The sequence below is a fragment of the Vitis vinifera genome, chromosome 16, assembly GCF_030704535.1.
Source record: "Vitis vinifera cultivar Pinot Noir 40024 chromosome 16, ASM3070453v1".
Taxonomy (NCBI): Eukaryota; Viridiplantae; Streptophyta; class Magnoliopsida; order Vitales; family Vitaceae; genus Vitis; species Vitis vinifera.
The window spans coordinates 2,563,607-2,579,306 of NC_081820.1; the positions used below are offsets into that span (position 1 = coordinate 2,563,607).

Sequence of the window (15,700 nt, forward strand, 5' to 3'; positions counted from 1 at the left end):
AGAAACCCGATCTCTCCTTCAAACGCCTTTCTCCACGTGTTTCCCAAGTGGCGGGCAGGCTAACCATGAATACATATATGTATATAGATATATAAAAAACCAAAGCCAAAAAGAGGGGGTCTACAGTTTGTTTGACAACAATTTCCAAAAACAACTTTCCATTAACTAAAATAAAAAATATTTATTTGATAAAAAAATAAACATTTTTTTGTTTTTCTATTGTTAAAAGTCGAAAACATGATGTTTTCGATTAAAGTCATAGGACTCTCCATGGGGACCTCAACCATTAACTAAAATAAAAAATATATATTTGATAAAAAAAAATAAACATTTTTTTGTTTTTCTATTGTTAAAAGTCGAAAACATGATGTTTTCGATTAAAGTCATAGGACTCTCCATGGGGACCTCAACCTATAGGTGTTGAGCAACAAACTCAAACCTCAGATGTGTTGACCCAACAAATTGAAACCTCAGAGTGTTGATCACTCCACAACAACCCATCACTAACTTTTGTTTTACAAAATATTAAAAAACAATTTTTAAAAACTGGTCTTAAAAACTATTTTTTAAAATTATGTTTAAAATAGTTATCAAATGGACTATAATATTAATTTTTTGAAAAATGGCGAATGAGGTGAATTGATTATTGAAATCACTTCTAATGAATAAATAAAATATGAACCTATTTTTTTTTTCTTTTAATGAAAGCCTCAAATAACCTTCATATATGTAAGCAATCAATTAGAAATAAAAATATAAAGTAACCATATATATATATAATGTTAGTTGGCTATTTATTGAGTGAAAACAACACCATGGTTGTCTATGATGTGATGTTTGATATGGATGATTTTTTTAATTTTTATTTCATAATCATTAGGGTTTGGAATATGTGGTGGCTAACTATTTCATAAAACAAGAAAATAAATGTGTCTAAAAAAGTTTGGTTATGTCTAAATCATATGATATTTTCTTTGATGTAGTTTGTCATTATTGATTCAATTGATGTAGACCCATGATTTTTATAGCTTATGAAATTGATTAAAGAAAATATCTTCATGATTGGATATTATGTTATAAATTTGAATTTATGAAGAAGTGACTCATAAAATTAATTAATGGAAAATAATATTTTAAAAAAAATTAAATTTGATTTTCTATTTTTCAAGGGCAATTGTCTCTTTAGTAATCATTTATAGAAAGAAATTTGGAAAAACAAATAAATGGGGATTGTGTGATTTAAATCCTATTAAAATGGAAAGAAGATGAGAAGAAGGTAAAAAAAGACGATAAGAAATATAAGATTTGTTTGAGAATATTTTTTTTAAGAAGTTTAAGATATTTTTTAAAACTGAAATCTTTTGAAATTTGAAATGTTTTTAACTTGTTTTCTGTATTTTAAGATATTTTTATATAAATAAATTATATATATATATATATATATATATATATATATATATATATATATAGTATCATTTTTAATTATTTTTTAAGATAAAATCATAAAAATCAACTTAAAAATTTTTTTTAAACGGTCTAAAATAGAAATTTTTTGAAAGCTTAAATGTTTTTAACTTATTTTTTCATATTTTTAAATATTTTTTTTATAAATAACTTTTATCTATATAATATTATTTTCAATTATATTTCATGTTTACACAATTATATTTTAAGATAAAGTCATAAAAATCAACTAAAATAGTTAAAATATGTTATAAAAAAATATTATATTCCATAATAATTCTTAAAAACGGTTTTGGAAATAATTTACAATTAAACGTAAAATTGTAAATGAACAAAGATGGGTACAAATAGTATTCATTGGTAATAAATAATGACAAAATGTACTTAATTTTACATAAGAATAAGACCCTATTAGTTTAACAAATATAAAAAAGAGTGAAGAAAAAAAGGTATCCCACTATTTACTTATTATTCTTTTTTTAAAAAAGATTCGATTAAAAAATGCTCTTAATTTTATACAAGAAGACAACACATTCAAAGATACCGCAAAACCTTCTTAATTCTAAATAAATTTACATTTTATATAATTTCATGATGATAATGTTTGATTTTTTCGAAGGCTACTAAAATTTGAGATATTTTGTTTAAAATTTAAAGTCTAAATATTATTTTTATTCAAATTTGAAAGAGACTTGTATCTATTAAGATTATTACTAAATTTGTTAATAAAAATACAAAAAAATAAATGTAAATCAAGATACAAATAAATGAGACTAATTTTATCTCCTAATAATCTTTTAACATCCAAAATAATCAAGGTTTTATCGTAAATGATTTTAAAATCATTATTTTCAATTCATATTTTAAAAATTATTGATTTCAAAAATAAAATTTTGTTTCAACGTAAAATATTTTAAAAAAATATTGTTTTCAAAATAAATTCTTTAAAAAACACTTTATGATTAAAAATCACCCACACATGTTTTTTAAAATAGAAAATTATTTTATGTTTTTTTAAAGTATAGTTTCTAATCGGGTCCAAATAATTTTTTAAAATTAAGCATTTTCTAAGAAAAGAAAAAAAAAAAAAGGAAAAAGGGCAAGATGGGAAGAAAAGGGGAGAGAGAATAGGGTAGTTGAAAAGAGTGAAGGGGTAAAAGTGGAAAAAAGGAAAAGAATGAAAACAGAAGCACTGAACTGACTGCCGACCTAATGGGCTCATATTCCAAGAAACCACTGTTCATGGACACATCAAAAGCTAGAGAGAGAAAGAAGAGAGAGAGGGAGACGGAGCCAATAGTAAAAAAGCAACAGTATATAGAATAGTCGCTGTGCAGAGATGTAGGGTTTTTTCCCATTTGTTTTCAAATAACATCAGCGCACCCAAGCGGTGGATTTGTAGAGAGAGAAAGGGGGAGAAAAGCAAGGGAAAGCTACCAAAACCACCATCACAAAAACCTAGTCCTAGGGTGTCCTATAAAGAGAGAAAAAGCGAGAATTCATTTATATATATATGCGTAAGATACAGTGAGAGAAGGATTGGGTGCAGAGGTGAAAGAGAGAGAAAGAGAGAGGGGCAAAGGAAAGCGGTGGAGAGAGCAAAAACCCGGTTGGGAAAAAGGGTTTTTAGAGAGAGGGAACCAGGCAGGAAAAGGGATTTTAGGAAGAGGAGGGAGCCCGGGTTGAGAAGAGGGATTTTAGTGAGCGACGAGGAGGGGGCCCAGATAGAAAAAAAGGGTTTTTGGAGAGAGAAGGAGGCGACCCAGATTGAAATTCAGGGGCTTTGGAGAGAAAAAGAGGGTTGCTGAGGTGAAAGGGAAAGAGGGGCTGCTGAAAAACCCTAACCCTAGAAATGGAGTTTCGTCAGTAAGGTTTTGTGTTTCTGCTTTTGTTCTCTCAACGTTATAATCTAGTTTGGCTCAAGAGGAAGAACATGAAACCTACATTTATATGGTAAAATTTTATGTTGTGAAATGAAGCCTGGAACTTGCTATATGGTTGTACTCCAGGCTGAAAATTTTTAGGGTTTTAGTTAGGGTTTTCTGTTATCCTGATTTTGGCAAATTAGGGTTTTGCATGATTTCGGTGAAGTGAAGACCTTTCCTTGTATTGATTTGAAATTTGAACGAGTTATTGAGGGCCATTCGTATTTATGTGTAAGTTGGTTTATTGAATGCGGTGTTTGACGAATGATTTGAGCATACACCTGAGAATTTCACTGTATTAATGCCTCCGATATAGAACTGAAGAACTAGGTTTTGGGTGTTTTACATTTCATCACATTCGTGAAGTAGTTCCACCCGAAAAGGTTTTTCGGGCCAAATCCAGATTGCTGTGGGTTTAATATCAGATCTTTGAGCTGGAGCGATTAGGGGTACCGGGGACGATGTCGTCGCTGAGTAGGGAACTGGTATTTTTAATATTACAGTTCTTGGACGAGGAGAAGTTCAAGGAAACTGTTCATAAGTAAGTTTGCTGTGATGTTGGTTGGATGATTTATCTAATTGTCCGATTGGTTACTGCGATAATTGAGGAAAAGAAATAACAAAGAAAGGCATATATATGTGTGTGTGTGTATAATCTTCTGCATTTTGGTGGGCTTGATTTGGAAAATTCTGCAAATCAAATATTTGCATTATGTTCAGTTGAGTGGAAGTCCCCTAAATAATTGAAGGCTAAGGTTTGAAATTTCAATTATGTTTCCTTTCCTCTCTTGTCTCAGAGACCAAACGGAGAATTAAGAGATTGAGCTTGGATTAGTAATAACTGCTTTTGATAAGTTTGTATTTTATGATTTCTGAATTTTTAGGTTAGAGCAGGAGTCTGGGTTTTTCTTCAATATGAAACATTTTGAAGATCAAGTTCAGGCAGGTGAATGGGATGAAGTAGAGCGGTATTTATGTGGATTCACAAAGGTCGAAGACAATCGGTATTCAATGAAGATTTTCTTTGAGATTAGAAAGCAGAAGTATTTGGAAGCTCTTGATAGGTGAGTTTTTATTCCATCGCAATAGGTTTTCCATTTATGAACTTCCAGTTGTAATAAGCAAATGTGGTGTTCTAGCTGCCTGCTTTGTGCCAAAACTCTCTTCCAACTGTTATGGTGAGGATGGAGGCCATTTTGTTTGAACTTAAATGCTCAGGCACTTGAGAAATCTATGGGACTACATTGGATATTGTACTTTGAATTGAAAGGAATGATGTCGAGCCATGTTGGTTGGTTATAGCCTTGTAGGCTTTGGTGTATTGGTGTATATGCATTGTTTGATTTAGAAATCTGAGTATTTAATTTTTTTTTTGCATTTGTTCATGTGTATGGTATTTGATAATCTGTTGTTTTGATTCTTGTTATCAGGCAGGACCGAGCAAAGGCTGTTGAGATTCTTGTCAAAGACCTTAAGGTTTTTGCATCTTTCAATGAAGAGCTATTTAAGGAAATTACCCAATTGCTTACTCTTGAGAACTTTAGGTATGCAATCTTGGTCCTCCAGGAATTCGTTTGGGTGGCATTATGATTGGTCCTAATATCTTTAGTCACTTTCTCTTGAAAGTTTTTGGTACCTATTTGCATATTGCCCTTTGTGAATTGTGATAATCTGCATTTAATGTTTTCCTTTTCTTTGGTTGTATTGTGTGTGCCATCAGGCAAAACGAGCAGCTCTCAAAGTATGGGGACACAAAATCAGCTCGTGGTATTATGCTTATAGAACTTAAAAAGCTTATTGAGGCAAATCCACTGTTCCGTGACAAGCTTACTTTTCCAGCTTTCAAAGCTTCACGACTTAGGACCTTGATAAACCAGAGGTGATTCCTATTTACATTCTTCAGATTTTGTCTGTTTAGACCAGTTACACTGCCATCTAACAGAATTCTGGATGCCAATTGTAACTTGTTATATAGTTCTGCATCCCACATTCGCTCACTTCCTCTTTCTTATTCTCTCTTTAGTCTGATTCTTGTAGTCAACTTATAAATACAACTAATACCATGGAATTTTCATGTGTAGCCAATACTAGTTCCTTTTTGATTAAAGTTGTTACTTTCGATGTGATCCCTCTCTTTCAATATTTCAGTCTGAATTGGCAACATCAGCTTTGCAAGAATCCTCGTTCTAACCCTGATATCAAAACACTCTTCACTGATCATGCATGCACTCCTACTAATGGAGCTCGTCCTCCTCCTCCCACAAATAATCCCCTTGTGGGACCCATTCCCAAAGCTGGGGCATTTCCTCCTATTGGTGCCCATAATGTAAGTAATTTACATCTATAAATTTGCAAACAGATCTTGCAGTTCCTGGGAATAATACTTAACTCACCTTGCTATGCAGCCCTTTCAGCCTGTTGTTTCCCCATCTCCTGGTGCTATTGCTGGTTGGATGTCAAGCACCAATCCGTCCTTGCCTCATGCTGCAGTGGCAGCAGGTCCCCCAAGCCTTGTGCAGCCTTCTACTGCAGGTGGGAATGTTGGTAACTATCTACTTCTGGCTCTGGTTTGTAATACTTTAGATTTCTGCTGAGTTACGAACCTTGGTGAAACTAATTGATTTTATAATTTTAATTACTTTTGATTCTTACAGCTGCATTCTTAAAACACCAAAGGACCCCTACAGGTGTTACAGGGATGGATTATCAATCTGGTGATTCTGAGCACTTGATGAAGCGAATTCGCACTGGTCAATCTGATGAGGTGGAAATGACCGATTCTTTTTGCAAGCTGCACATCTATATGGGCTAGCTGTTATAAATATTGTTTTGCTTTCATATTGGGTGGTTGTTTTATTGTCTCACTTCTTTTCTTTTTTCGACAAAATTTAAATGATACTCTGTTGTTTTGTTGGTATCCCATCTCTAGTGCAGCTCTAAAAATTTAATTTTCTTTATCTTTTTCTTATTGCACTTACAAAACTTGAGAAAATACATAACTATGGTTTTGTAGGTGTCATTTTCTGGTGTGGCTCATGCACCCAATGTCTATTCGCAAGATGATCTTCCAAAATCTGTTGTGCGAACCATTACTCAGGGATCCAATGTCATGAGCATGGACTTTCATCCACAACAACAAACTGTCCTTCTAGGTTGAAGCTTGAATGATATTCTGTTCATTATTGCTTTTGATTTTTTTTCCCTCAATTTTTATAGTTAAAAATTTTGTGGGTCTTTAACTGCAGTTGGGACAAATGTTGGTGACATTAGCCTTTGGGAAGTCGGATCCCGGGAAAGGTTGGCACATAAACCTTTCAAGGTCTGGGATATCTCAGCCTGTTCGATGCCATTGCAGGTATTTTCATACAAATTCATTGGATATGCTATTAGATTCTACTGTACAAACCTCATATTTTGCCTTCAATATTTAAAATTTCTTTTTAATTGTCCCCTTAGTCCTTACTGGTCACCCTCTTTATGATCCTCCCCCATCTCACTGTTAACTCTTATAATTATGTGGGTTCTAGCTACATCACCTGATTCATTTGGTCTTCTGTCCGAGACTCATTGCTTGATATAAGAATGTAGATTAAGGATAGATAATAGTATTGAAAATCGGTTACTACCTTACTGTGAGCTGATCTTGTCTTTAACTGATCTTGATTTTATTATCAGACAGCATTGTTGAAAGATGCCACAATCTCTGTCAATCGATGTGTATGGGGGCCTGATGGACTTATACTTGGTACTTATGAAAAGTTTCTTGTATTATCACTGAGCTTAATTTCATTAGCTTATATGCTTATTCTGTTAGACAATATTTTTTGACTGTTTAGTTACATTTTGCATCTTCTAGGTGTTGCATTTTCCAAACATATTGTTCAGATATACACTTACAATCCAACTGGAGAACTAAGACAGCATCTAGAAGTGAGTTCTTTGCCATGAATTTTGTCTTCTTCCCTGGCAATGAGATCGGTTTTAGTTACTGACATGATTATATCCTTCAGATTGATGCTCATATTGGTGGTGTTAATGATGTTGCTTTTGCTCATCCCAACAAGCAATTGTGCATTGTCACATGTGGTGATGACAAGACAATAAAGGTATAAACTCTCTTATCTTGATGTACACTGTTGACTCATTCTCTGATAGTTAAGCTTTGGGGGCTATTGGCAGTCCAATGTGGTATTGAAGGCTTGCCTAGAAGTTCCGTTTGAATCTCCTTGCAAACATCCATTTCTTTGCCAGTTGTTAGTTTACTGTCTCCACATGTGGGAGGTGGTCTCACATTCTAGGGGTTGTTAGTTTGATATGCACTGTTTGCCTATTCCTTAACAGCTGAAGCTTTTTAATTCTTGTGAGGACTAGATATTATTTTGTGAAAAGGAAAATTGGTTTTTCTTAATGTATTTCCTTGTGCATTAGGTATGGGATGCTCAAACTGGACGCAGGCTGTATACATTTGAAGGCCATGAAGCTCCTGTATATTCAGTCTGCCCTCATTATAAAGAAAATATTCAGGTGACTTCTCTTTAGAAGTAAATATTAGCTTTATATTTGTTTTTTAGCACATCAATGTGTTAACATTTGATACAAGGGCTAATAGTGCAAGTTTTCAGCTGTTTGATTAGCTACTTATATCATCATATACCCTGTTATTTTGTTAATGTGTTCTGCTAGTTTAAATGGTGCTATTTTCAAATGGGTTGGACCCAATTGGTAATTGTTCCCATCCTTTGACGTGAGAGTTCTCTGATTAAAGGTCACAGGTGAATGGGAAATATTTTATTTTGAGGTGGAAATCATCTTATTAATGCTGCTGAGGTGGGCTTTTTACATCATGCCCAAGTGAAAGGTCAACATCATCATATTACTGCAAAATTATGAAAGAAAGGCAATATGACCTGTGGACTCAAATATATCTGTCCATGGTTGGTTTGATAGATATCTTCGCTTAATCTTCTGCTTAAATCTAATCTTCTTAATTGCATTGGAAAGGATGGGTGTCTTCTTTATTTTTAGAGAGAAGCTGCAGATCAAAGGGAGGCTTTCTTGATAAACTCAACTCCTTTTGGTCACATTGTTTTGATTAGCACAACCTTTGCTCGGGGCTCATATGTATATATATATATATTACCTTCTCTTTCTTGTGATGTGTGGAATTTACTATTTTGAGTCTGTTGGTTGAATGATTCATATGTTTTAAGAACTATGGGGCCTGTAAGATATATCACCTATTAGAATTACAACATTTGTTTTTTTGGTTTCTTGGCTGAGGCTATCTGATCATGTTGATCTTAGCTGTTGAAAATGGGCTGCCATAAAATGTAGCATAATATGGTCTTAGGAAATGGGATATTGCAAGGGTTATATGGTATTCATCATGCCCAATTTCATTTATCCAACTCACTTTTCCTTTGTCTGCAGTTTATTTTTTCTACTGCCATAGATGGGAAGATTAAAGCTTGGCTATATGATTGCTTGGGATCTAGAGTAGACTATGATGCTCCTGGACATTGGTGTACCATGATGGCCTATAGTGCGGATGGAACAAGGTGAAGCTTTTTAACTCTTCCTGCCCCCAGGGATATTAAATGAATTGATTTATGAAGAAATTTGACATTTGAATTAGTTGATTGTATTTCTATGTTTGTACTTTATTATGTGAAAATATCCTACATGTTGTGGCATCAGAATTATTCTGTTACTAGTGATGTATATAATTTGTGGTTTTATCTGTTTCACTCTTTGTATACTGAAATGCCCTGAAGCATCATGTGGCACTGAAAACTATTTGTTACTAATGATTTTATTTGATGGTGTTTTGGGGGGTTATCTACCTAATTGCTTTTGCATATGACATTAGCCATATGAGATGGTCTATCATGCAATTTTTTGTTATTAGTCTTGTATTCTTCTTCTTTTTAGTTTTAATTTATATAGTTATTAGAATCTTGTATTGTCTTCCAGGCTTTTCTCTTGTGGAACAAGTAAAGATGGTGAATCTCACCTAGTTGAATGGAATGAGAGCGAAGGAGCTATTAAACGGACATATTTAGGTTTTAGGAAACGATCTTTAGGTGTGGTCCAGTTTGACACAACTAGGAACCGGTTCTTAGCTGCTGGTGATGAATTTCAGATTAAGTTCTGGGATATGGATAATACCAACATATTGACAGCTGTGGAGGCAGAAGGCGGGTTGCCTGTTAGTATTTGCTCCTCTCTAGTTATTTATTTTTTTACTATTTTAAGTAGGTTTCTTGTCAAAGATTAGAGAAGCCATTGGTTTCTTCTCATGCAATTTTACTCCTTGCAGGCAAGCCCTAGACTGCGATTCAATAAGGAAGGGTCATTGTTGGCAGTCACAACAAATGACAATGGAATTAAAATTTTGGCCAACAATGATGGCCTGCGCTTGACAAGGATGTTAGAGAGTAGGCCTATGGAGGGACATCGGGGTCCTTCTGAACCCATCAATTCTAAGGTAATATCTTATAGTTTTTTTTTTGTAATATGTTGGGACTCAAGAAGTAATGATAACAAGAAAATCACTTAGTCTCTTTTTACATCTAAGTTTAACCTGCTTGAAGAAAAATTATGGAAATCCTCATTGCATACACCTGATTGTAACTATTGTGAGTTCAAATTTCATAGTGCTAATTTATAACACTTTCAAAGGAACTTAAGGTAAAAAATGTAAGCTAAAGAAATTTTAAGTATGTGAAATGATCAATAGAATACATGTATTATATGCTGAGAGATTTGTGATGGGCATCTACTGTTGACCCTTTTGACTATTATTATTTTGTAAATTTGTTATCTCTGTTGATTTGTAATTATTTGAGAAACTAACTTGGTTCTGTGATAGATGATTAGTAATTATCAACTATTGGAATAAAACTATTTTTTGTTTCTGATAAAAAAAAAAATTGGAACAAGACTATGTTATCCATCCCAAATATTACTATATAGTTAATGATTTCTTTTGAACAAACCTGTTATATTATCAATTATAAGCATTGAGGCCTATCAAAAAAAGAATTTTTATTTTTATTTTTTTATTTTTATTTTTTTATTTTTATCAATTATTAGCATAGAGATACAAGTATGTATATGTATATCTGTGTTTATATTTGCTTATTTATTCACCATGAAAAGTTAGTAGTGAAAAAAAAAAAAAATTCTCAAACTTAGCAATCCTAGCAATGAAACTTGTTCAGTCGAATCAATTGGGTGAGCTTTTGTTAAAAATAAAAAAATCAAATCAAATCAATTGGGTGAGCCAATTATCTTAAAGATATACAAGAATGGGCCATAAAACCAATAGGATAGACTAACTTGGAGAAATTGTTGCCCCAGATTTTGACCTTAAGTTATCCTTATGTAGACTATGAGAAGAATTATAGCATTAAAAGTTCAACAAGTTCAGCTTTTGGTTGTGATGGACATCATAAGCTTCTGTGTCCCTTGGAAATATATACATTGAAATAGTAGGTACATTGATAAAGACAGAGTCATCTTTTGCCATAGGGAGTTTTATGCTTCCAAGGAATTATTTTTCTTTAACAAAAATATTAATAATTTTGTTAGTTGATAAATTTGGCGACTCCTACAATTAATTAGAGTTGACGGATTTTTCCCTTAATCTTATGCATTTTTTATTTTTATTTTGCTATATATATATATATATATATGTATAGATTTTTTTAACATCAATCTTGTTTGGCACTATTTCAACTTTTCTTTGTAGCCTCTGATTGTTAATGCACTGGGACCAGCAGCCAATGTTTCTGCTGCAATGTCTCCTAGTCTGGAACGCTCTGATAGGATCCAACCTGCCGTGTCAATTAACAATCTTGTAAGTTCAGTTTTTCAAGTTGCACGTAGTTGTTACTGCCACCTAGGTTCTGATGTTTATGTTGCATGTTCTGTAGGCTACCATGGATAGCAGTCGGCTTGTTGATGTTAAACCGAAGATTTCAGATGATCTAGAAAAGATTAAGAGCTGGAAGATTCCTGATATTGTGGATCAATCTCAATTGAAAGCTCTACGGTTACCAGATCCAGTGACAACAGGCAAGGTAGGTGGTGCTCAAAGTAATCCAAAGGGTTTCTGAACTTATCAACAATGCTTGATCAGGAAAGAGAAGTAATATATTTTAAAAGAACAAAATTTTCTTATATTGAAAGAGATTTTTTCCTTTGAGATCACAGATACTATGAATTTTGTTTTTGAATGTATTTTGATTTAATAAAATTTAATCCATTCTTGCCCTGATATTTCCCAAGATAAAGGAAGTTCATGACATCAGTTTGAGACTTTTCATATCTAGTATGGTTTTGACATGTGTCTTTGCATGTGAATGCATCTTTAACTTGTTGCCTAAAATTGAGGGGGGGAATCATAAATTGCAGGTTGTGAGGCTGATCTACACTAACTCAGGACTAGCTCTATTAGCCCTTATCTCCAATGCTGTTCACAAACTTTGGAAATGGCAGCGTTCCGAAAGGAATCCGCTGGGAAAGGTTTGCGTTTTGTTGTTTCATTTGCTCCTCTTCCTCCTCTCACTTTTGCTGTTCTATTTTTAACGGGTTACTACTGCATAATTTTCAGTCTACTGCATATGTTGTGCCACAATTGTGGCAACCTGCCAATGGAACTCTCATGACCAATGACACAGGCGACAATAACCCACCTGAAGAGTCAGCTGCATGCATTGCTTTATCAAAAAATGATTCCTATGTCATGTCTGCATCTGGTGGGAAGGTGTCTTTGTTCAACATGATGACATTTAAGGTCTGTTGTCTTCCTGCTTCTCTGGAGTTCATTTCTTTTCTTCACCAGAGTTCACTCTAGCCATTTGGTATGCGCATAATTATTTAAGCTTTTCCATATAACTCAATTAGCATGCTCACTGCTTCTCAGGTCATGACGACATTCATGTCACCACCTCCTGCAGCCACTTTTTTGGCTTTCCATCCTCAAGATAATAATATCATTGCCATAGGAATGGAGGATTCTACAATTCAAATATATAATGTTAGAGTTGATGAGGTGAAGCATTGTTTTTGTTGATTAATTTTTCCTGTGTTTTTAATTGTTAAAGTCAAATTCTATCTTCAAGTGGAATGATGATGTCTTGCATATGCTTTTTGCATCAGCTCATGCTCATTCTTTATAATCATGTATTGGTTATGCGAAGTTTCTGAAGTTTGAAGATAATCAGTTTTAATTTAGAATTGTTTAACATTATAGTGTTTTCCTATTGCCATTGCAGACTATAAATTATTTTGGAATGTCAAGAGTATTTATCTATTTGGATCAATCTGATCTTTATTTTTATTTATTTTTTCTTTTGAATATGAGAAAATCTTGATCATTTGAACAAATATCGGTCAATAAGAATAGGGCTGCACCGGTGGTTGTCACTCATTTCAGGCACTCTATGAGAACTCTTAAAGTTCTTTAAGCACTTTACACTACCTGTTAGTGATTTTAAAGTTTTTGTATAATTTTCTCAGTTCTGAAAACGCACTGAACTTTCTTTGGATCATGTTGGCAGGTCAAAACAAAACTCAAGGGTCACCAGAAACGAGTAACCGGACTTGCGTTTTCCCAAATTCTTAATTGCCTGGTATCTTCTGGGGCTGATGCCCAGGTCAGTAGCTAATATATATTTGAATATGATTATATTTTTGTAAGTCCTCGCCCTTGCCATCAGCCTTAAGGAAGTGCTGTAAATATTATATACAACTTAATGCTCTGACTCTGTTTACTTAGAGAGAATACCTTCCCCTGGTGTGGGCATCAAGCATCTGAAAAATTTTATGTACTGCTTTCATATTTATACCTCTCCTGGCTTGTCTATAGATGGAAATCTAGATGCATAGGTAGTATCTGGACAATTATGAGAAAGACTGATTATTTTTCCCACAAGCCTATGGCTGGACCCTTAAGTGCTGCATCAACAAGGGTTGGGAAATTTAAAGAATTTTGTTCTAACCCTTGCAGTATCTTGAGGTGCCCCGCCTTGAGCCTTGCCCTGATTTGAACCTTAAAGCCATCTAATTCTATCATTGATGAGCCATGGAGGCTCAATTAAACTATCAAATGGATCACTGATATCAAATGGATCACTGTTTAGTTTTCTCTTTGTTTCAAGATTAACTTTGTCGTGTTTTCTCTTGTTGAACATGGTTGCATGTCACACATGCTTTTATGGCATAAAAAGTGGTTCATACTAATGTGCCTGTGTTTTTTGCTTACAATGTAATTGAGAGTAGACATTCACAAAACTAAACAAGTGATGACACTGGCAGCAAGAGGTGTGTTAAGGTGCTGAAGGCCTAGTATGATATCGGTGAAGTGTGTTGCACACTTGAATTAAAACATGGTGGTGGTTAGTGGATCTGGATCATTGATAAAAAATAGTGGAGATGAGACACTGGCATTTTTATTATTTGCCTAAGCAATTAGTCAATTTCCAGGAATTAATTTTTAGCTGTATGATACTTATTTTGATTTGATGAATTGGGTTGCAGTTGTGTGTGTGGAGCATTGATGGATGGGAAAAAAGGAAATCGAGGTTTATACAAGCTCCAGCAGGTCGCTCGTCCCCGTTGGTTGGAGACACTAAAGTCCAGTTTCATAATGATCAAGCTCATCTGTTGGTTGTTCATGAAAGCCAGATTGCTGTGTATGATAGCAAGCTTGAATGCGTGCGATCGGTAAGCTTTTTAACTCAAGAATCATGGTATGTCATTAACTTACTTTTGTGTGTTTAATGACCAACTTTTGTGTGTGAGATAAATTGCACACCACATAAATGAAACCACAAAGCGTGTGGAATGAAAGGGATAGGCCACAGAGCCTTGTAAAAATGGAACCCTAGCTAGTTAAAATATACTTTAAGAAGTCTACAAAATAGCTAATTGATAATCATTATTAGATTTATTGTTATCAGATGATTATTATAATTCTGAGGGTCCAATTTTCAAAAAGAGGGAAAGATCTATTAAAAAAAGTGCATTACAGGTTTAATTTGGTAATTGAAGGTATATAACATGAAGATACGATGTAAACCAGCTAAAAATACTACTAGGAACATGAAATTTTAAATGAGTATTATGTTCAATGTGTCTCCAACAAATAACATTATCAAATCCAAATTTCAAAACTCAGTTTCTTGCATCTCTTGTGAGTGTGATATTTACTGGGAAATAAAGAATGTATGCCAACATTAGAAGTTCAGGTTACTGATAAAGGTTGTGCAAAGTGAAGTGGCAGTTCTGAACAAATTTTGGATACTGGCCAATGGGTAGATATGGTCTACACATGACACATAGATAATGTTTCTTCTCTTTTCATTGGAGTCCTTTTTTGAACTTCAATCTTACTGATTTCCTAATCAATGTTGCAGTGGTCTCCGAAAGACTCACTTCCAGCTCCCATTTCAAGTGCAATATACTCCTGTGACAGTATGCTGGTTTATGCTGGTTTTGGTGATGGTGCTGTTGGAGTTTTTGATGCAGACAGCTTAAGGCTTCGCTGCAGAATAGCACCTTCTGCTTACATACCTTCTCCTGCACTCAGGTACTCCAACTTCACTATTTCCAGAACTACTTCATAACTCCCGTTTATTGGTTGGTTTTGATACCTCTACTAATGGTTCTGATCTTCTGCAGCAGTGGGGTCTATCCTCTAGTTATAGCGGCTCATCCATCAGAGCCCAACCAAATTGCCCTGGGCATGAGCGATGGAGCTGTGCATGTGGTTGAGCCAACTGATACAGAACCAAAATGGGGTGGCCAACCCCCTCAAGATAATGGGTCCATCCCCTCTAACTCATCAAACCCAGCTCTCAGTGGTCAACCAACCGAACTCCCACCTAGGTGATGGTGGCACTAGATGCGAGGTACAGGGCGCTGCACTAAGGCATATATAGAGAGAAACCGTGGCACCCTCCTTCTATGAGTTTTAGCGATTACCCTTAATTCGTTTTTTGCACTAATCCATTGCTTCAAAGCTCAGCCCCTTACCTTTACCGTTATTTATATTCATTGTACATCGTTTTTTTTTTCCTTTTACCATCCTTTTCTTCAATCATTTTGCTATATAAGTATAAAGTTTTTAAGGAAGAAAAATTGTATATTGCTGCAGTTTCGGCAAATGTTTAAAGACATATGAAAGTACTCTTTTCTATGAGGGTATATTGATATTGTTTGACAACTAATACTACTACTACTACTACTACCACCACCACCACCACCATCCCTTCTGATATGTGCCCAGAATTTATGTTTAACTG

The 15,700-nt window shown here is 34.3% G+C and overlaps 1 protein-coding gene across 4 annotated transcripts; it reads left to right on the forward strand.

Moving 5' to 3' along the window:
• The first annotated feature begins 2,707 nt into the window (after nucleotides 1-2,707).
• LOC100251131 (protein TOPLESS-RELATED PROTEIN 2) lies at nucleotides 2,708-15,602 on the forward strand. 4 transcript variants are annotated; one of them, XM_010663831.3, is made up of 25 exons: nucleotides 2,708-3,930; nucleotides 4,274-4,453; nucleotides 4,820-4,933; nucleotides 5,110-5,268; nucleotides 5,538-5,715; nucleotides 5,795-5,933; nucleotides 6,044-6,153; nucleotides 6,403-6,541; nucleotides 6,635-6,744; nucleotides 7,065-7,134; nucleotides 7,246-7,319; nucleotides 7,400-7,495; nucleotides 7,818-7,913; nucleotides 8,820-8,947; nucleotides 9,363-9,597; nucleotides 9,709-9,876; nucleotides 11,143-11,250; nucleotides 11,327-11,473; nucleotides 11,808-11,918; nucleotides 12,007-12,189; nucleotides 12,319-12,447; nucleotides 12,956-13,051; nucleotides 13,935-14,120; nucleotides 14,813-14,985; nucleotides 15,078-15,602. In XM_010663831.3, exons 1-25 carry the CDS (start codon nucleotides 3,851-3,853, stop codon nucleotides 15,286-15,288), a joined length of 3,420 nt encoding a protein of 1,139 aa, XP_010662133.1. In that variant the 5' UTR covers nucleotides 2,708-3,850; the 3' UTR covers nucleotides 15,289-15,602. The 4 variants fall into 4 exon arrangements, with proteins under 4 accessions (XP_010662133.1, XP_010662134.1, XP_002275116.1 ...); XM_010663832.3 differs by having other exon boundaries at nucleotides 15,081-15,602; XM_002275080.5 differs by having other exon boundaries at nucleotides 5,795-5,921.
• Nucleotides 15,603-15,700: the final 98 nt, after the last annotated feature.